The sequence below is a fragment of the Leptinotarsa decemlineata genome, unplaced genomic scaffold (assembly GCF_025532065.1).
Source record: "Leptinotarsa decemlineata unplaced genomic scaffold, Ldec_3_MD MMD2_tig00000882_RagTag_RagTag, whole genome shotgun sequence".
In the NCBI taxonomy this organism is placed as follows: domain Eukaryota; kingdom Metazoa; phylum Arthropoda; class Insecta; order Coleoptera; family Chrysomelidae; genus Leptinotarsa; species Leptinotarsa decemlineata.
In genome coordinates this window covers 3,826,120-3,847,554 of record NW_027412556.1, presented here as the reverse complement: position 1 = coordinate 3,847,554, position 21,435 = coordinate 3,826,120, and the positions used below count along the sequence as shown (strand labels likewise).

The 21,435-nt window shown below is 32.5% G+C and overlaps 4 protein-coding genes and 1 non-coding gene across 5 annotated transcripts in view; 2 read left to right on the top strand and 3 right to left on the bottom strand.

Annotated features, from left to right (window-relative positions):
* LOC111503919 (uncharacterized) lies at positions 1 to 7,190 on the bottom strand. The gene is made up of 5 exons (XM_023158354.2): positions 6,818 to 7,190; positions 6,131 to 6,427; positions 5,187 to 5,545; positions 3,403 to 3,698; positions 1 to 2,926 (listed from the first exon to the last, which is right to left on the bottom strand). The coding sequence occupies exons 1-5, from the start codon at positions 6,941 to 6,943 to the stop codon at positions 2,493 to 2,495; spliced, it is 1,512 nt and encodes a 503-aa protein (XP_023014122.2). The 5' UTR covers positions 6,944 to 7,190; the 3' UTR covers positions 1 to 2,492.
* A 484-nt stretch (positions 7,191 to 7,674) lies between these two features.
* LOC111503933 (U6 spliceosomal RNA) lies at positions 7,675 to 7,780 on the bottom strand. The gene has a single exon (XR_002721932.2). It is a non-coding gene; the product is annotated as a U6 spliceosomal RNA (small nuclear RNA).
* A 1,141-nt stretch (positions 7,781 to 8,921) lies between these two features.
* Positions 8,922 to 11,269, top strand: LOC111503920 (tRNA-uridine aminocarboxypropyltransferase 1). The gene is made up of 3 exons (XM_023158356.2): positions 8,922 to 9,404; positions 10,119 to 10,503; positions 10,907 to 11,269. Exons 1-3 carry the CDS (start codon positions 9,201 to 9,203, stop codon positions 11,266 to 11,268), a joined length of 951 nt encoding a protein of 316 aa, XP_023014124.2. The 5' UTR covers positions 8,922 to 9,200; the 3' UTR covers position 11,269.
* Positions 11,270 to 12,217: 948 nt separating this feature from the next.
* LOC111503921 (protein FAM210A) lies at positions 12,218 to 13,241 on the bottom strand. Its single transcript, XM_023158357.2, has 2 exons — positions 12,823 to 13,241; positions 12,218 to 12,771 (listed from the first exon to the last, which is right to left on the bottom strand). The coding sequence occupies exons 1-2, from the start codon at positions 13,155 to 13,157 to the stop codon at positions 12,336 to 12,338; spliced, it is 771 nt and encodes a 256-aa protein (XP_023014125.2). The 5' UTR covers positions 13,158 to 13,241; the 3' UTR covers positions 12,218 to 12,335.
* A 946-nt stretch (positions 13,242 to 14,187) lies between these two features.
* LOC111503923 (ATP-binding cassette sub-family F member 2) overlaps positions 14,188 to 21,435 on the top strand; it is an 11,931-nt gene continuing 4,683 nt past the window's right edge. Inside the window, 4 exon segments of the mRNA XM_074174822.1 lie at positions 14,188 to 14,348; positions 14,538 to 14,720; positions 19,053 to 19,112; positions 19,115 to 19,715. Coding sequence (XP_074030923.1) covers positions 14,549 to 14,720; positions 19,053 to 19,112; positions 19,115 to 19,715 — 833 coding nt within the window. The 5' untranslated portion in view covers positions 14,188 to 14,348; positions 14,538 to 14,548.

Sequence of the window (21,435 nt, the reverse complement as noted above, 5' to 3'; positions counted from 1 at the left end):
TTGTTAACACAAATCTCATCTAATTTAATTATAAGTAATAACAATTTAAACAGTTATAGTAGAGAATCGAAATGAAGCGAGAATAAAAGTAAATGACAGGTACAAGCAATTTAAGAATAAGTATATCTTTACTTATTTCTAAGAATATCCTCGGAAATATGAAAGAGATCGAATTTTGTATTATTCCCGTTTATGACAGTTCTTGATAAAGGAGAATGCATTCCATAGTTACACCTATGGTAATCTATTGCAAAGGTTAGATTATTTCGTGTTTTTCTAGAGGGAACATGAAGATTTACTTGGGCAAGAAGAGTTGAGCAATTAATTCTAAAATTAAGCAATTTATGAAGGAATATAATATCCATGTTCTCTGCGTAAACTAAGTTTCGGTAAACCAGTTACAGAACGAATTTCTGAAAAAGAGTGATCACTGAGAGGTATAGACAACTTAAAGGCAATATATTTTATAAATTTGTTTTGTACTTTTTCTATAGTGTACTTATGAATTTCATAAGTTGGTGACCAAACACAGCTACAATATTCTGTAATCGATCTAACCAAAGCGAAATACAATAACTTGATAAAATTAATGTTGGTGAAGTCTTTTGTAGTCCTGCATAGAAAGCCTAACATTTTCATTGCTTTGCTAGAGATCTGTTCATACTGCAGGTGAAAATCCATTTTGACATCCACCACTACACCAAGATCTCGTATGGATTTCACCAATTCTAATAGTTTGCCTGCTATAGTATACATATTGTTGTAATGAGTAAGTGATCTAGAAAAAGACATACTTTTGCATTTAGACACATTCACGTCCATATCATTGTCTACACACCATTCAGTAAAAGATGTAATGTCATTCTGAATATGTTCGTAGTCAACTGTGGATACAATGGTTTTGAATATTTTCAAGTCATCAGCAAACATTAATACTTCAGAATGACTAATTTTGGTTTTGATATCGTTGACAAAGATATTAAATAGGAATGGCCCTAAATGGCTTCCTTGTGGAACTCCTGAGCTAACCGAGATTTGTTGAGATGTAAATCCTTTAATTTTTACAACTTGTGTTCTGTTACATAGATAATTTGTGAGCCATTTCAATAAATTCCCAAAGAAACCGATTGCCTCCAATTTTGCACCGAGAATCCTGTGATTAACTGTGTCAAATGCTTTGGAAAAATCTGTGTATATCACATCCACTTGCTGTTTTTTCTCCAAAGCATTTAAGATATACTGAGAGTAGAGCAACAAATTAGTATTGGTCGATTTGCCCTGGCAAAAACCAAGTTGCTCATCAATTATAACCTGATTCAGAGGGGTCTTTATATTATCGCATATGATGCTTTCCATCAATTTAGGTATAGCACTCAATATGCTAATGGGGCGAAAATTTTTTATGTTTGCTCTGTCTCCAGACTTATAGATAGGCGTTATGTAACTCGATTTCCATACAAGAGGGACCTCACCTAGACTGAGTGAAGCTGTAAAAAGCAAAAATAGTGGTTTTGTCAGAGTAAATCTACAATTTTTCAATAATATTGTTGTAATACCGACAGGTCCTGGACCTTTATATGGATCCAATTGAGATAATTTATTACAAATAATTTCCAAACTAATTGCACAACTATTCATTTCCACAGTCTTATCAGTGGTGAAGGTTGGAATTTCATCAACAGTATCAGGCTTGTACACAGATTGAAACTGTTGTGCGAATGCATTTGCAATATCATTACCATTGTCGTAGGTCAAATTATCACAATACATAGTCTCAGGTAAGCCATTATTTTTCCGTTTGGTATCCACAAAGTTCCAAAAATATTTAGTGACAGATGCTATGTTATTTTCAACTGTTTTAATGTAATTTTCATAACCTACTTTGCAAGCTGATTTGCACTGAGCTCTAATATTGGAAAATATCAGATAGTCATCCCAACTTTTGCTAGTTTTGTATTGTTTGTGAGCTTTTTTCTTTTCCATAGTTAGCACCTTCAAATTAATGTCAAACCAACGGGGAAATCTTGGCTTTGAGAGGCGGACAGCAGGAACAAAATTATGTATCCCATTATACAAAATATCATAAAAACTTTCAGTAACTTGGTTAATGTCAGTTATGTTGCCAAGATATGAGTCCCAATCAATGTTACGTATTAAAATAATTTGACCGAATATTGGGACATTTTTTCAAATGATACTTAGATGAGAGATTTATTTTCATTACTTTATTTTTCATTTCATTTTAATTATTTGTATATAATTGACATTTAACTTATTCATTGTGCGATTTCCAATACATTTTCGCTATACAATAGTAATATCTATTATATATCAACAAACATTTTTATCGTAAATTATTTGTTTTATTTTATTTACACTAAATAAAAATCATTTGAACCCTATTTTGAAGTAAATACATTTCTCCTTTTAACATTAAACCAAAGATCATTAAAAATATTATTCAGTTATAAGCCTTGTATTGATAAATAACCTTACAAAGATGTTTTGTGAGACTTGAAATGCCTTTTCGTACAAGCTTCTCCTTTTGATGTATAAGGACAGAATTCACATTTGATGAACAATGATGAACCTCTTCTGTTTTCTTTGACTTTACCGTGTTTTTTGAATTTGTGCGTTTGGAGGTTGCCCTTTTGCCTTGCTTGAAATTTGCATTCATTACACTTGAACATCGTTATTTCTTCTGGCTTCTCGTGGACGAGGAGATGGGTTTTAAGATTTCCTTTCTGTCTTGCTTGAAATTTGCACTTGGAACACTTGAACATCGTTATTTCGTCTGGCTTCTCGTGGACGAGGAGATGGGTTTTGAGATTTCCTTTCTGTCTTGCTTGAAATTTGCACTTGGAACACTTGAACATCTTTATTTCTTCAGGATTCGCATGTACCAGCATATGAGTTTTGAAATTTCCTGCAATTGATGAACGGTCAAAAATGGTAATGACTGAATAAAAATAGTGGAACTGTTGGAAGCCTATTTTTTTTTAATGAAATAGTAGCACACCTATTATGCATATGTAATATCCAAACAACAAATTTCATCAATTTTTTTATGACGAAAGCATACGTAACATTGGCATAAACCATTTCAAAACTACGTGAATCCAGTGGTGTGATCAGATTTAAAAAAAAAACAGAATTTTTTTGGATTTTCGAAATTGAAAAATGAAAGCTGACCATCAAAACAAGATTCAAAAATATTATGTTCAAAAGGGATGTTTCCATTTCAAATAAGTGACACTATATAAAAAATATTCGATGAAACCCAGTCATTTTTAGACCTTGAAAGGTTACACAAAACTATCGTCTGGATTTTTGTAAAACTTTAAATAAAATAATAACCTGACGGCTGGTAGAAATCAATAGAAAAAAAAACTAAAATCTCACCCCTATCTGAACTTTTAAAAGGACACTGATTGCAACTGTAAAAAACCTTTTTTGAAATAGAAACTTGGGAATGAGTTGAAAAATGTGTCTCCAAATTTTCTTTAGATTCATTTGTATATTCACATTTGATGCATCCATATTTTATAACTGTTGAGATATTTTTATGTCGTATTGAATGATCTTCAACATTTTCAACAAGTTCGTTGCATTTTGGGCACCTATACGTGCAAAAACCATTATGATACATGGGGTTCTCTTTAACTTCAACAAGTTCATAAGTCAGAACCTCGTGATTTCTGAAAAAAAAATCTTTGATGAAATGCAAAACCTTCAAGTTTCAAATACCTCAATTTTTGATAAAAAAAAATTACCTAATGCATGCATATTACAGACAAATTATAAATTTGAACTGTTCTATTATATGAATAGATTAATTTCATTCCTATACCATTATAAATGAAACAGACAACATTCACAATGACTCTACAACAGTGTTTCCCAACCTTTTTTAGGCCAAGCCCCACCTTAACGTTTCTAAATTTTTCATGCCTCCCATACATAATTTTTAAAGTTTAAAACTGGTTTTGTTTCTTTAAGAAATATAAATAATGAGTTTTAGGAAGAAATTACTATGGAATTGTTATCAAAACATGTAAAACTGAAATTCAAAATAATTTTAATATTGATTTTTCTATATTCACTTAGTGCGATACTTGGACTTGATGCTTGCTGCATAGAGATTTTATATTAGGTTCCAATTTACTCAACTTTAATCTCTCAAGTCTCCACAAAGCCATTCCATCACTTCTTTCATATTAAATAAAGTTCTTACTGATTCATCATTTTGCAATTCTGCGAGTTCTTCTTGATACTGCATATTTAATATATCAGAGAAATTCGCTAATATTGGCTGCATCATCCATTCTGTTTTAAATCAGAAAATCTTTATTTTGAATCAACGGATAGAATATTCAAATGATTGACAATAACCAGTAAAGCGGTATCAATTACTTCACATTTTTGAAGCCCATGAAACTGTTCAAAGTTTTTGTTGTTAATATGTTTCTTGCATATTTCTTTTCAAGCAGTTTCCTTTGGACAGCCATCTTACTTCAGTATGAAGTAAAAGTCTCACATGGTCTTCATTTTGTTCTTCACGAAATAACTTAGAGACGCTTACATTTATCACTAGCTTTAATAACATTAACACACTTTATTACTGCATGTAGTACTTCATGTAGAATAGGCGAGATATTTTTAGCAACCAAGTTTTCCTTATGATTAATACAATGTATAATAATCATTTCTGGATTTGAATCTTCATCAATTTTAAGCAGCCATTTTTCTTGCCCATCATATTAGGAGCGCCATCTACAGCACAAGATGTTATATTTTTCGTTGGTATATCATCGACATCTAAGTAGCCATCAGCAAAATGCCCTTCATCAATATATCTTACATAGGTTATCAAATCTGCCTCACTCTCTCTCAAAGTTGATTCATCCATTTGTACTGAGAAATTTCTTGTTTTCAGCTTTTCAACAAGTTGTTTCTCAATATCCTCACTCATTTCCTCTATTATTTTGCTAACGGCGTTGTTTCGCGAGATTCAAAACGTCCGGGGTTCCCCGCGACAGGCGGTGAATCCCCGACGAAGTTTACTTGACGACTCTAATAACCCAGTTGGGAAACACTGCTCTACAATCTATCTATAGAATAAAAGTTTCCATTGGATTCACCTAATTGAAAAGAAAAATGACATCCAATTTTGTTTTTATACATACTCTTTGTTACTGCCATTATCTAAAACTGGGCTGTTCCGGTAATCTTCAAGTTCTACTTCAGACACATCAAACTTTGACAAATAATCTGTTACAGCAGTTGATTCATGATCTTCGTATACTGGTGTGTAAGACACACTTTCAACAGAACTACCCAAATTGTCAAAGCTCCTGTTTGAGTAAATCTGATGAAATTTAACATGACATAGATCAACTACAGAGGAATCATTCACCCCAAAATCTGTACAATAATTATTTATGATTTCTTGAGTATTCATGCATATATTTTTGAAGCTGATGAGGTCGTATATTAATTCCGTACAACATTTACAGATTTTTGAATTTCTTGCAATACGAAAACCCTAGAAAGATATCATTATCGATGCTGCAACATGAATGTTTTAATGATGGCAACGTCCTAAATATCTTTCAGAAGCATAACAAAGCACAGTAACAATAACTATCTGGAAGATTTACCCAAATATTTCGGAGCATTTATTTTATTGTTGTTCAACAGAAAATATTTTACGTTTATTAAAATGATTCTTGCAACAAAAACAAGTTGGGGAAAGAAAGGTTTCGGCTCTTTACTTCTCCATCATTATACACAACTGCACAAAAAATAAATACTCCCAATGCTTCATCTATGACTGCAGATAAGCAACATATTTACAAAGTCACGTGGTCTCCTCAGAACCAATCATGGTGAAAATGATATCCCAGTAACTGCCAATAAGCGGTCTCACTTGCTCTTATCAGCTCATCATCAAAAAATATCACAAGACTCAAAATTATTTCAAATGAAATTACATAAAAACTTTCTTATAAATTGAAAATCAAATTTATGGACTAGGAAAATGATAAATAGTGAAAAACCTACTTTGTCAATCTAAGTGACCAATAATTTTCATATCATTTAATAGTGAAGAGTAATTAAATTTATTTACCAAATTGTAGGATAACTTTTTTATTGCTTCTTTCACAAGATCATCTTCAAATGTGTCTTCATTCACTTTACTACAAATCTTACAGTTCCATTCTTTGTACGCTACATTTCTTACATTAGCTGATGTATCATCCATATATGATAAGACTTGTTTGTAGTCTAAGTGATGTTCAGTCTCCTCAATGTCATTCATAAACGTTTGTTCGGTCTTGTATATTTGAGCTTTTAAAAAGACATTTTTCAGTAAAAGCTGATCACACTTATCGCAGAGTATTGAACCGCACGGTACAGTTTTCGTCTGAAAATGAAAGTTTTCAAATTATGAATGTATTTATCAAATTGCAATACCTGATCATGAATATAATAAAAATAAAACCTGCATTCTCCAATGAAACTGATAAGTTTATAGAAGCAAACATAATGAAAGACTAAATAATACATAAAATAGAATTAGAACAACTGATTTTCTATCTGAGATTGAATTTGTTTATCTTTGTCTTTATGCTAGATCTTCTTGTGAAGTGTATTGAAACTATTATTATCATCATTTTATTAGTAGAGTGGCATAGAAGACATGAATATTTTCAAAATATGGAGAAATGGCATGTTTTGAAGGTTATTATACAAGATACACTCTTTAAATCTCTAGACATACTTATACTTTCTCAAATATTTAATTTCTATTTACCATTTCCAGAGATATATTTTCGAGTTTGTCCAGAGTAATATCATCCACAAAAGCATATTTACCACTGGCAATATTCAAACATAATCTACATATCAAAATTTCGTATGAATTCTCCGAATTATCCATGATATAAAAAAATTTGGATGAAAATTTAAATGCCAGAGAAAAAGAAGTTCTTTTCCATTCCTTAATTGAACGGTCTCAGCTTCCTCTGGCGGCCCCTTTGTGTGTTATACGTTATACAATACACTAAAGAATCTGTGACTAAAGATCCTTTGTCCAGGAAGTGCAAAATCCTTGCTTAAAGCAAGTTGCTTTACACAATACTGCTTATGCTTCTTAATTTTTTGAATTCCACGACTCCCAACGGCAAAGAAACAACCGATTACATTAACATAGTACAGCTTCTTCTTATTTTCGATACAATGGCTTCAACAACTAAGGTTATCCGGCCAGTTGATAACGAACGTTGTTGTTAAAGCCAAATGTGTCCACACTTAAGTGGACCTTGGGCAGGCCCATCCACATTTGGGTTGAAATTACTATCCAGGAACTCGTCAATCACTTCAAACTAAAAATAATACAATTATACCATACAGGCGAAAACAGTGGTTGTCCATGCACTACGAAGACATCGCCCTAGCAAGCACATAGGTTGTTCGCAATGTGAGCACAGAGTCTATTCGGAAAGTAAGCATAACTATGGTCAATGGTCTACAATGTCAGCGTAAATCGCATTCGTTACAGCTTGAGGTGGGGTGAGGTAAGGAAGGAATGTAATGTCTTTAAGTTATGAATATTCAAATGTTCAAATAAAATGTCATGTAACGACAGCGGGCCCTGTTGCTTATCCATCCAAAAATGTGAAACGCTTCACGATTTTGGGTGTCATCCTTGCGCAGGGGCCATGCTAATTTTATCTGTACACAGTATAGTTGAAAATTCTACTGTGACAAATCATAAATAACAAATATGTATGTATTACTTCTTCGCCACTCCCTCACTCAGAATACGCGTCGAAAAGTGATCAAATCTTATCGAACATATACTTTCCATTCTTATTGGATTTCACAAGGAGAAAATTGTTGTGATTTCCGACATTCCGATTTCCAAATCACCATTTTCAACTCGTTATATGGACTGACAATAATGGGCAGGAAATAATAGTTTATCGTCATCACAGGGTGGTATTTGGGGTGACATGCAACCCCATGCTTATTAGCAACACTTGAATATCAGTTCAGTATTACTATTGAAATTTTTTTTAATTTTACAGGTTTTTACGGTAAGGAGACGGTTGGCAACTGTGCAACTATCCTTTTACGGAAATTCATTCGAGAAACGAAGTCTGAGTTACGAGGGTGGGAGTTCATACGAACTGAAAACTCCGAAACACCGATTACGTGACTGACATTTGGAATCCATATTCAAATACCAACAACATTAATATCAAATTTGCAGGCCCAACTTGTTACCAAGAGGATAATTGTTTCTATGAACCTAAAAGTTTTTTCTGGATTTCCTAGATTTAAATTCCACTGACGGTAGGCTTTATTTCTTCCAACAACCCACTTTTCATACTTTTCGAAATTGAACAAAATAAAAAAAAATAAGTAGTTATGAATGAATGTTTAGATTGCTTCATTCATGAAATTTGAAGATATTACTCTCGTTTCTCACAAATGAATCTCACTTAGAAATATTTCTGTGATGTCATAGAAGACATATAGTAAGCCTTCAGAAGACACCAATTTGATAAGTGAAACGGGCGTTGAGAATAATGCTGTAGTTCTAGTGTTTGGGAGCAGTACTTATTTTGGTTGTATGTTTTTATTGTAAATTTAGTTTCAATTATAATAATTCGTATGTAATTGGTTTTCCTTTAATATCTGGAAATTTGATTCATATCAAGAAGCCTGGATATGGCGAACGGTTTCCAATAAAATTAAGTGCAGTATTTTGAGCATAATTACATATATAATGATCATTTATTGCACTTCTGTATTGTTTTCTTAGCTTCCAGATTAAGGCATCATGGCCTGGCCAGTGTGGTTTCATGATTTGAAGTTTGAGCAATGATAGTGAATAAAAAAGAGAAGAAGAAAATAATAAATTTGACAGATCTGAAAAAAGGTTAGGTCACACCTGCCTGCAAACTTTTCTAGTGTGATAGTATTAGTTGAAATAAAACAGAAATAGATGAATATACATTTCCACTATTATTATTTACGTAAACTCGCCCTAGATGAAAATAAAATGCTATAACGTAAATAAGTATATAGTGTTTTTATCTAACTGCACTTATAATCCATGGAAATATCCCTGAAATCGGAAATCATTTTATATTCACATATTAGTATATTCATCCCCAAAAAAATTTAATATGTCGAATCCAAAATCAGCAGAATCTCGACAAAGTTTTATTGATGCGAAACCATTCCAAGGAATGAATATCACTGATAACTCTATTTTGAATATGCTGGAAGGTCGACAACCTTGTCCAAAATGCGGAAAATCTAGGAAATTTTATTGTTATTCCTGTTATGTACCCATAGCAGAATTAGAAGGAAAATTGCCTTTTGTGAAAGTAAGTATAGTACTTTGCTTCATCAATAATATTTCATAAGACGAGATAAATTGAACCTTGAGGAGCTACTAGTTGAACACTATTTGCAATAGCTCGATTATTTGAACAGAGAGAAAATCCTGGATAGTTTCATCTTGAGTTTACGATAAAGATACTTTGCACAAAGATTACTTTCATAATTTTTTTATACAGTTCAACTCCCTTGAGAGGAAATTGTTGGTATATATCATTAAACATTGTAAGATTCAAAATTGTGGTGTTACAAAATGTAGGAGGTTGAGTTTTGTCGAAACTTTAGTTATTGACTAACTAAACAGTGACTTCCTATATTCATTAGAGCTTGAGGTGGAAAGATAGAGGAAATCTCCTAAGAGCACAGCCCATGAAGGTATCTGTTCGAAGGGGAAATGTTTATAACTTTCCTGTAATGCTCTAGAGGTGGTCAAAGTTGCATATATAATAATCAGTTTCCTAACTTTCACTCAATAATAATAATTATTATTATAAGATTAAAGAAGCCATTGCAGTAACGTGTGTTGTTTCATTAAACATCATCAGTGTCCAAAATCTTAAAAAAAAATGTGGACCTGAATGTACTTCCTAGATAATCATTGGGAATCGAATAAATAGTATTGTATGACATAAGTACAATAAATGAACAATTTGAAGAAATTCTGCCATCATTTGAAGAATATAAACATAATTAAATTTCAGCTTCCCATTAAAATTGATATAATAAAACACAAAAATGAAATAGACGGAAAAAGCACTGCTGGTCACGCAGCAATATTAGCTCCAGAAGATGTCTCCATCTACACCTATCCAAATATACCGGATTATAGAAATGAAAATGTTGTTCTAATCTTCCCAAGTCAGCAGGCCATCAATGTTAGTCAGTTGGTTTCTAGTAACTTACCGTACGATTCAATAAAGGAATGTAAAAATGATTCTCTGGACGAGATACCTAAAGGACACCATAGAAGTACGTTGATGAAATATATTCCAGAATCGAGAGAGGATTATGAATTCAATAGGACCACTAAAGAGTTGCCTATCAGTAAAGCCATATTCATTGATAGCACATGGAATCAGAGTAGAGGTATTGCTTTAATAATATGTTGGTGATAATAAAAATGGGCAAGAGAAGTTTTTTTAACTCTAGTTTTTTTTAATCTTTCGTAATCTAAAAAAATTAAAATAGTACTGAAGAACGTCATTTGTATTAATGTATGACAGTTGAAAGAATTTTCAAGTTCCGAGGAAAATTTCAGAAGTGAAGCTATTTACAATTGGGTTTTCATAGTCCCATGACAAGAATATTTTTTTTTTAGATTGTAGAAGGTGAAAATACCACCAAAAGTTGATGCCAATCATTCAGTGCTCTTAATTCCTTATAGTATGATTTGGATTATTAATACATTTGGTATCTAACATTTGCCCAAAAAAATATTCATATTTATTCAGTTATGAGAATACTTAAAGAGGGCTAAATTTTTTTTTAGGTATTTACAAAGATGAGCGGATAAAGAGCATTCCATGTGTGGTAATTCAAAACAGAATATCCCAATTTTGGAGACACCAAAAAGGCAGCCCGAGATGGTATTTATCTACCATTGAAGCTATTCACCAGTTTCTAATCGAAGTTCATTTACATTGTTGGGGATTGAACCCGAATTATAGTGGCATTAAAAATTGTGTCACAGAAAAGTGTTTGAGTCACTTTGAAGGACTGTATAGTAGTGAAAGTCAGGCTTATAATGGACAATATGATAACTTGCTGTATTTTTTTCATCACATGTATGACTTGATACATAAGTATTATCAACACGAAGACTTGTATGCATATAAAAGAAGATTGTTGTGAATGTCTGTTTTTCAATACAACACCATCATAAAATTCGATAGAGATAAAACCATGCCTGAAGACTGTATCTAGGAGAGATACGTAGGTACTAGAAAATAAATATTTTGAAATATTCATCTCTCCCAAATACCTACACCGTAGGTTCTAGAAAATAACTACTTCCCGGCTAATACTGGGGAAGTGGTTATTTAGCGACAGACATTTATGCAAGATATATCTGCAAAAGGCACAAATCTGAAATTATTGTAGCAAACACGATTTTTGGACCACCAAGTTATGTGGTAATCACATTTCTTTCATGTTCAATATTTCTAGCAGCTCTATGTTTATCTTATATGTCCAATATCTATGTCAAACCTTTGCAGTGAATGTTCAATATTTACAGGATTGGTTTTTATAAGAATTTGAAGACTGGTCGAGGCGTAGTTATCAGTTTGAGGTTTTCTAAATAATTGTTATCTGAGGGCCCCCGTATCCAGCACTTTACATTAGAATATGTACAGTGACAAAAGAGTCTCATCCCAAGGCTCTCCTCAGGCATGGGGTTTGATTGACTCTGTCACCAGCTCTATGACTGCCAGTGTAAATAACAATCTGATAAATGTGAAAATGGTTAATTTTTTTTTCAATCCTAAATAAAAGTTGACATTTTCTTGAAGAATACACCATTAACCAATAAAGTCAAATACTAGTCATCTCATTATATTGTGTTACAACTTCAAACAAAACAATATCGAATTCATGAATGCAGTGTAATGTTATTCATTTTAGGTTCCCTAACACTTTTCTGAGGGTGAAATTATTTTAAAATTGTTATTGTTCGAGTAGATGAGCCGACATTCTTATAAATAGAAATTGAATCCTGCTATTTGATGTATTTTTAAAAAATGTTTTTTCTATCAATAATTCATATTATTATTATTATGGGTATGTCAAAATATTATTTCAATTGTGAAGTAAATCAACTTTAATACAATCCATTTGAAGTGTAAATATAAATCTTCTTTCTACGAATTTTATATATACATGGGAAAATATTTACTGAATGCTTCAGGTCGATTTTTCTTTTATACTAGAGAATTTGTCCTTGATTCCAGATTTTTGGTTTTCAAGCTTCCTCTTCGTTTTGTAACGCTTTTCAACAAATTATCTTTTTTCTCTTTAATTTCCTCTTTAGTCTCATGTAGAGTTTCAATTATATTATCTTTCTTTTCTTTTATTCCTTCCTTAGTTTCCTTCATACTCTTTGTGAGTGTTCCTTTTTTCTCAAGATATATTTCTTTCATTCTCTCCTTGCTTGGGACTGGTTTAATGTATCCCCATTTTTTCAAATAATTTATAGAAATAGTGGTACCTCCTAACGTCACAGTATACCTTGCTGGTGTTGCAATTTTATAACAAGCGTAAGCCACTGCCAAATATCCCATACTGGAATCTTTCAACGGGTTTACAACTTTCTCACTTACATTCCAAGATTCTAATATTGCCACGATGTCGATTCCACTGTAATTTACATATCATGAAAAATTTTATAATAAAACTGAAAATAATTACCTTTTAGCCATATAGTAGAACCCACCGAACCAACCTATTGAAGTAACAACATGAACTGGTAAGAGGACATACCAGTAATCCCTATACATTATTTTAAATTTTTGAAATAGACTCAATTTTACATTTTCTTTCACTACACCACTATTTTCATGTTTATCCTTATCCTCCCCAGACAGGGAATAAAATTTTACATACTCATATTTGGGATGATTTCTTTTTAAAGCCAATTTGTTAGGTAAAACAGATTTTATTGGAGAGGTTAACAAAGAAAATTCTTTTACGTGCCATAATCTCCTAGATGATACGAACAAATTTCTACACAATACATTTGCCATTTAGATAACCTTATTTTCCATATTTTTATTGCATTCCGTCACAGCATATACTATGCTGTGATTCCGTGCTTTGGTGATTAGTGTTGCTACTATGTTATTTCAAATAGCAGAGAGCAGAGATACCAACCTTAAGAAAGTACAACTTTAAAAAAAAATGTATATTATGAATAGTTATTAACACACAAAACTAATAAACTCATATTTTCATGAGTTATGTTGGTTATAAAAATAAGTTAACCTAAGGAAACTAACGTTAAAAGTTTTTTTGTCTTATGAAATAATGTATTTTTCCTCTTTATTAAATAACACTATCGCATCTGCATTCAAATTGGTACCCGGGACGCCCAATGGTGCTCTGAGTGAATTTAAATCTCTTATGATCTATTGCAGTACTTTCAAAGACATTAAAAGCCTGAAAAATATATCCAATGACCTGTGCCAGCTCGAGTGAGCAGCTTCAACTCTAAATATGCACTAGACCCAATTACAGGACACAGTATACAATTTTGGGACGGCAATTGAAGTTTTTCTCAGTGAAAGCATCAATATCGAAAGAAAATTCCGGATACAGGAGAAAAAAGCTCAGGAAAAAATATCGTATTTTCCAATGTTCTGTACCTCAGACAGTACTACCAAATCTTTAATGATGACTCAAATTGGTTTATTGAATCAGATTCTTTAACAAATTGTGGTATTTTATTGAATTCGTTTGAGCCTTCATGAAATATACTATTCATTCCAAATTTAGTGTTGATTTTAATAATATATAAATTAATAATTTGTCTCGAATTGTAGTCATGAACTTCTTTATTTCTAAATTGGAATTGCCTAGATTTTCAAACGTCATTTTGAATAAGTTTTCAAATGGGCAACCCTTTTCCAATTTCACCGACTTTGTATTTTTCACAGTTTCCGATTTAATGGCGTATCAGTATCAAAAAAAAAAGTATCGTGTACTTAGGATGGAACGTGAAACATACATTGCCTGTGACAAGCCGGTGAGAGTATGGAGTCAGAGAAGGTAAAAAATGGGTCGTGGCAGTGATTCACTCAGTTGTCAAGTGTCAACATTATGTTAAATTGCCAACTGCCCTATTCCTCTCCCACCTGGCCTCTGTCACTCTGTCAAGTTCCATTTCGTGGACACATGTGAAATTATTTGAGCCGATTTTATTTTTAGGAATTCAATTGGTAAGTTTCAAATTTACTTTAAATATTGGTGAAAGTTTTCAACGGCGTTTCCAAATCTCTGACTGTAAGTAATTTGCAAATATAGTTCCCCGTTTTTTTTTATTGACCTTGTTTATTCAACTGTGCAATGAGAAACGAAATATTTCAGTTTCTATTTGAACTTTTTGTGTGACTATTATATTTTTGCAGAATAAGCCAATATGCCATCCGACGCCAAAAAACGTGAACAGCAAAAGAAAAAAGAGGCCGCGAAGGCTAGGCAGGCTGGGAAAAAAACTGAGAAACCTAAAGCTGAAGAACAAAGTGAAGCTATTAAGACCAATGGACAAGTGAATGGGATTTCTAACGGATCAACTGAAATGAGCGCAGAAGGTTAGTTCTTTATTTCTTTCAAATAAAAAACTTATAACAACAATGAAAGTATTAACATAGATAGATATATGATAGAACAAGGGATCCTTGATGAACATCCATTGTAACATATTCAAAAAATGGGTATTATGCAAAGTGTAATTTTAACTCGTTTTCATGTAACATACCTACCCTATATTTCAATTCGTCTTTAATGATGATTTGATATTTAAATAATTAGCATCCTATGAACTGTAATTGTGATAATCATATTTTGAACATTAGTAATGGTCCTACTTACCTACAAATAGGTAGTTTGTTTATTTTTTCACAATTCAACCTGCTTTGAATAACGTTTAACAAAATTATAGTTTTTTGCTGGTTGGAAATAAGAAAATGCTAGTAAAATAATTTGCTGCTGGGTGCTTTGTTCACTCACTCGAATTGATTGCCGTGTTGGTTGGTTGTTCAAGCCCAGTCTGAACGATCAATTTTCACTTGCTATCGTCCAACCCGTATTAGGAATCACACGTTAAAAGGTAAGACCTCGTTAATCCTCAGCTCGTACAAGTTTCAACTTCTGAGAGTTGTCGTTTGTAGGGGTGCGACAGCTGGTTAATGGAAAAACAGATTTTAAACAGTCACATGTGAAACTATGCAGACTTAATATAATAACATTTAGATGATTCTGGCTATATGAATAATCATATAATCCTGTCCTTCGAACTGGATTCTTCAAATACTTTTTCAATTGATTTTTGAATTTGAGAGCAGTTTCAGTTTATTTTTTTAGGAATTGTATTATATGCTATAATTCCATTATGGTAAATCGTATTTCTGTCTAAAATTAGAATTGAAATTACTGATAATAATTTTGTTTTTATAGTCATATAGTACTCAATTTGTCAGTAGTTTTTGAAATATCAAGCAAAAAAATGGCGGGGTGGGCATATCGTGCATTATAAAGCCGGATTTTTCATTTCTATTCATATTGTTGGATCAAACAATATGATCTCTTCATCCATGATAGTGTAAGTACCTTTGCTTGCACTCGTTGAAGGCCCATCTTAATTTGATGGGTCTCAAAAGCATTTATTCTGAATATAAATTGAGAATCAAACTGCATTTTTTCATGTAATCTTCTTGAATTGGTTATTTTTTCGATAACAACAATGAGAAATGTATTTCAAATCGTCTATTATTTGCTTTCTATAGTGCAGATAGGGCTACAGATTTGAGAATCATTTTAAATGATTTTTTTTGTTAACTCTATTCCTATTAATGAACCACCCCCGAACTTACCTCTTTCTGTACTGACAATAAATTGATAGACTTTGACTTCAATTTCAAGAAGTACATGATATGTTCGTTTTTGAAACAATTTCTAATATAAAAACAAATGCAGTGGGATATGATTTACTGAATATAAAATTCATAAAAATGTGCTGTCCTTATATAATTCCATATGTAACACATATTGTGAATTTTTGTCTGAAAAATAATATTTTTCCACGGTATGGAAGAAAGCAATTTTGAAAGTTGTTCCCAAAAAAATAATCCATCAGAATACAAAGACCTACGCGCCATTAGTTTATTACCAACTTTTCAGTCGGGTCTTCTGATATGTCTCTTCTTTTTAATACAAACAAAACAAATTGTGTAACTTTTCATACACATCAAAACAAAAACGTACCGCCATTAAATATCAACATTAATAACACATGCATTTATAGTACTGAAAGTGTTGAATTTCTTGGAATTTTTTTGGACGAAGACTTATCATTTCGAACTTACTGTCTACAGCTTTCTAAGACACTGAACTCAAAATGTTACCAAATCAGAAATCTTAAATATACATTGAACTTGAATCATCTCCGTTCATTCTATTTTGCAGAAGTTCAATCAAGAATAAACTATGGTATTGCAGTCTGGGGTGGATCAGCATATGCACAAAATGTTTTTCTGGCTCAAAAGCGCATTGTTAGATGTATTGCTAGAGTCTCATTTAACCATAGTTGTCGTGACCTTTTCAAAAACATGAGGATTTTAACAGTTAGTGGTATTTTCATTTTAGAACTTTTGAAGAATATACACAACGCTCGTGACGACCATATGCGTGTAGATGAACTACACAATTATGATACTAGACAGAAAGGCAAATATTGCGTTCCCTTCAGACGCTTAAATATTAGCTTAAATTCACCTACTGTACTTGGCTTAAGACTCTATAGTCGACTTCCACAAAGATATAGATCCTTTTCAAACCGGAATTTCTTATTGAGGTGAAAAAGATACTAATCGATCTGTGTCCCTACTCCCTAGAAGATTATTTTGAATTAATTTTTTAAAGAACAACCTGTAAACATGTATTATTTCACTATCCTATGTTAATTGTATTTTGTCTGCAATCCTTGTTATGCATGTACATAATTTATTTTATTTTATCATTTTACTCACTGTACTTTGTTGTATGTCTATATGTTTTTTGACTTGTCCTATAGCTGTATTTGCTCGAATGGATAAATAAAGAATTGAATTGAATTGAATTGAAAATTTGTCAAAAGTTCTTGAAAGAGCTATTGAAGTTCAGTTGAAAGAACACATTGACAATTTCTCTATACTTCCAATAACTCAATCCGGATTTCGTAAAGGACATAGTTGTACAATTGCTTTGTTGCATATAGTGGACGATATTATAAGAGCACGTGGCGCAAAAAATAATACAGTATTGGTACTTCTTGATTTTAGTAGAGCGTTTGATACTAATAACTTCGATTTAATGTTATTAATTCTTGGCTATATAGGACTCTCTAAAAATGCTATATCACTAATCAGATCGTATCTCACCAACCGTCAACAAAAGGTTACCATAGAAGGAAACAGCTCACAATATTTAAAGTTGATATGTGGAGTGCCACAGGGCTCTATTTTGGGACCCCTTTTGTTTGCTATCTACACATCTCAACTTGCAAAATGTTTACAATTTTGTTATATACATTTGTATGCAGACGATACCCAGTTGTATTATAGCTTCTCACCTGAAATGATAGATAATGCGTGTACTCAAATCAATAGTGACTTAAAATTATTTGTGAAAAATACTTCTGATCACTGCTTAAATATAAATTGTAGTAAATCCAATGTTATTGTTTTCAGACCAAAAGGCCCTAGAAATGATATTTGCAAATCTGTGAAAGTAGAGTAGAAAATGATCATGTACTTGGGGTTGTCCCAGAAGCCAAAAGCCTGGGCATCATTTTAGATAAGGACTTGAAATTCAAAAGTCAGGTTAATCAGTTTATTAGGCGTGCATATTATTCGCTCAAAATTATATATGGACACCGAAATTTCCTACCCATGAAGGTGAAGGCGAATTTGTGCGAATCATTAGTTTTATCTATATTCAAGTATGCTGATGTTTTGTATGGTCCATGTTTAACCAAAACCAATTCAAGAAAAAGATACAAAGAGTTCAGAATTCCTGGTTAAGGTTAATTTTTGGTATTAGAAGAAGAGAAAGAATATCACATAAACTGAAGGATACCGGCTGGTTAAATATGAACGACAGGAGAGTGTTACATGCTGCAACTTTGTTTCACAAATAATTAATAGTAAAGTGCCGTCTTACTTACACCAGAAAATTACTTTTAGAACTGATGTGCTTAATATTAATGTAAGGTATAAAGGCCGACTAACTCCGCCATCCTTTCGCACAGAGTTCTTTAGAAGGAGTTTCAGCTACCAGATCTGTGCAATTTATAATGACATTTCCGAGCCCATGAAACGAGATGACTTCAATCATTTTAATATCAATTTCAAACGATTCTTATTATCTTTAAACTATTAATGACCCAATAGCTACCTACCTATTACAAATCTTTAAATAGTCATAATATTTTAAGATATTTAAAAATTCTTTTTGTTTATTCCTTTGCCTACTAGGCGACATTTTTAAGGTTAAGTGGAAGAGCAATTGAATGATGACTTGTCATCATGTATATTGAACTTCGCCTTTTATGTTCTTATAATAAAGGAACTGTACATGATTTATTTGCTTTAAATGTATTAGAAGATAATAGAGACGATATTATTATTATTATTAAATGAAAAAATATCTAGTTTTATCTCGTAAAGTGTGGGAGTTCTTTAAATCATTGTTTATAAAGAGAAAGAGCTAGAAAAACACAAATCTAAATGAATTTGTGATGAATTAATCTTTTTAAATACATGAACATAATGATGAAATAAATATTTTTGAGTTATTTTTAGGTATTTCAACGTAACCTGTTCATCAAAAAAAAAAAAAATGATTTTTTAATTGAGCCGAAGAACCTAATTCAATGTTTGTTTCAGAGGCTCTTTGTGCCAAGTTAGAATCTGATGCCAGACTAAATGCAGAGGCTCGAGCTTGTACCGTTCATTAGCGGTCCATCCAAAATCGCGAGACATCAAGATCGACACGTTCTCCATCACGTTTCATGGTTGCGAAATGTTGCAAGATGCCTTGCTCGAGTTGAACTGCGGTCGGCGGTATGGTCTGTTAGGCCTCAATGGCAGTGGCAAATCCACCATATTGGCTGTGTTAGGAAATAGAGAGGTGCCTATTCCAGAGCATATCGACATTTTTCATTTGACACGTGAGATGCCAGCCTCTGACAAGTCTGCTCTCAAGTGCGTCATGGAGGTAGACGAGGAAAGAGTGAGGTTAGAAAAATTAGCAGAACAATTGGTTGCTTGCGAAGATGATGAATCTCAGGAACAACTCATGGACATTTACGAGCGTCTCGATGAAATATCTGCGGATACAGCAGAAGCGAGAGCTGCTAACATTCTGCACGGTCTCGGTTTTACAAGGGAGATGCAAAATAAAAAAACTAAAGATTTCAGCGGAGGTTGGAGAATGCGTATCGCCCTTGCGAGAGCCCTGTACGTGAAACCCCACTTGTTGCTTCTCGATGAACCCACCAATCATCTGGATTTGGATGCCTGTGTATGGTTAGAAGAGGAATTAAGAAAGTGAGTATATATAAGAAAAAGGTGCATAATTTATTATGCAATTTAAATTGAAACGAATCTAAGTGAGTGACACTACACAAGTTTTTATTTAATAGATTCTAAAACTTGGATCTGCTAATTTTGTTCAAGAATGAAAAAATGATTTAGATTACTGCAAACAAAAATTTGAAAAAAAATTCAATGATGTATTCTGCATTCTGTTGTATACTACTGAACCAAAGGATAAAGCTACCGTATATCTTTTGAAAAATTCAATATTATTGAGTGATGTAATACTGGTCAAAACCACTTTGCAATAACCTTATTACAAAACAACTTTTGGAATCGAAGACGAATCATTATCAAGTCTTCAACTCGACTCATCTTTGTTCGTTCTGAGGTAGGGACTGACTGTACACTTTTCTATTAAGTTGAGGTCTCCATTATACAGCCCTATTTCTTTCAGGTATACATTGGGTAACCATATATTCATTCGAAGAGTCATGCTCTATTTAAATAGTTTTTTCTGCTTATAAAGGTTTCCACATGAGTTTTTCTAGGCTCTTTTCTCCACTACTATTACTATTGAGCCATTTTCTCATCTGGTCCTGAAGTTTTGGACTTCTCAACAGCTCGTACAGCGCACAAGTGGAGCTGATAATCTGTGTTGACTAAACTTTTTGGCTTTTCTTGTTGCAACAACAATCTATTCTGATCGGCCAGACCGGCATTCCCAGACTGGTCTCACTATCACTCTTGGGCCTGACTATCAATAGATTTATTTCATTTAAATAGGAACCCTAGTATAAAAATAACAAAAATGTATAGATCCGTTAACACTGAGCTCTAGGTAAATTATAACCTATTACAATATATTTTGTAAATTGTAATATTTCATATGGCCGGGCGGTTCGACGTGGGTGCTTTGTTCACTCAGTCAATCGGCCGATGTGTGAGTTGATGGTTCAAGCCCCAGGCTGAATAATCGATTTTCACTTGCTATCATCCAACCCGTGTTGGGAATCACACGTTAGACCTTAGACGTTAGACCTCTTTAGTCTTTAGCTCGCACAATTTTCGACTTCTGAGGGTTGTCGTTCGTAGAGGTGCAATAGCTGATTAACGGAAAAAACATATTTCAAACATATATTTATTTTTTTAATAATAATAATAGAATTTATTCATCAATCAAAGGTTATACAAGGCATTATACATACACACATGCATAACACTTATCAGACTAGTCAAGAAAGAAAAGAAGGTAATCTACAAATAAATTGTTAAGATAGTATAAGTATAGTCGCAAAACAAACTAGAAAAATTGTACATACAATAGTCAGTCTCACAATTATGAGATATCACGAATTATAAAATTCTTCAACATTATAAAATACTTTTTCAAGAAGAAAATTTTTCATTTTATTTTTGAATAGAATGTCATTCAGATTCACATCTATCAAATCTCTTATTTTATTGAAACACTTGATACCAATATGCTTTGGTGAATTTTCACAGACTGATAACCTTGAATAGGGTTGTCGAAGTTTTTCTTTATTCCTAGTATTATACATATGAGTGTCTTCATTCCTCATTAGTTCATTTTGGTTACGTTTTATGTACATAATCAGTTCAAGAATATATAAACATGGAAGGGTTAGTATTTGGAGATTCTTGAATAAAGGTTTACATGTGGTTGGATGAGCATGACAAATTATTCTTATTATCCTTTTTTGAGATACAA

What these genes read in the sequence shown, in the direction of transcription:
- LOC111503919 (XM_023158354.2), bottom strand. Translation starts at nt 6,943, where the DNA reads ATGGATAATTCGGAGAATTCATACGAAATTTTGATATGTAGATTATGT. An exon ending in AAAATATATCTCTGGAAATG is followed by an intron (nt 6,428 to 6,817) that starts GTAAATAGAAAT and finishes TTTCATTTTCAG; the next exon opens with ACGAAAACTGTACCGTGCGG. An exon ending in TTTTAAAAGTTCAGATAGGG is followed by an intron (nt 2,927 to 3,402) that starts GTGAGATTTTAG and finishes CATCAATTGCAG; the next exon opens with GAAATTTCAAAACTCATATG.
- LOC111503920 (XM_023158356.2), top strand. Translation starts at nt 9,201, where the DNA reads ATGTCGAATCCAAAATCAGCAGAATCTCGACAAAGTTTTATTGATGCG. An exon ending in GAAAATTGCCTTTTGTGAAA is followed by an intron (nt 9,405 to 10,118) that starts GTAAGTATAGTA and finishes ATTAAATTTCAG; the next exon opens with CTTCCCATTAAAATTGATAT. An exon ending in CACATGGAATCAGAGTAGAG is followed by an intron (nt 10,504 to 10,906) that starts GTATTGCTTTAA and finishes ATTTTTTTTTAG; the next exon opens with GTATTTACAAAGATGAGCGG.
- LOC111503921 (XM_023158357.2), bottom strand. Translation starts at nt 13,157, where the DNA reads ATGGCAAATGTATTGTGTAGAAATTTGTTCGTATCATCTAGGAGATTA. An exon ending in TTCTACTATATGGCTAAAAG is followed by an intron (nt 12,772 to 12,822) that starts GTAATTATTTTC and finishes TGTAAATTACAG; the next exon opens with TGGAATCGACATCGTGGCAA.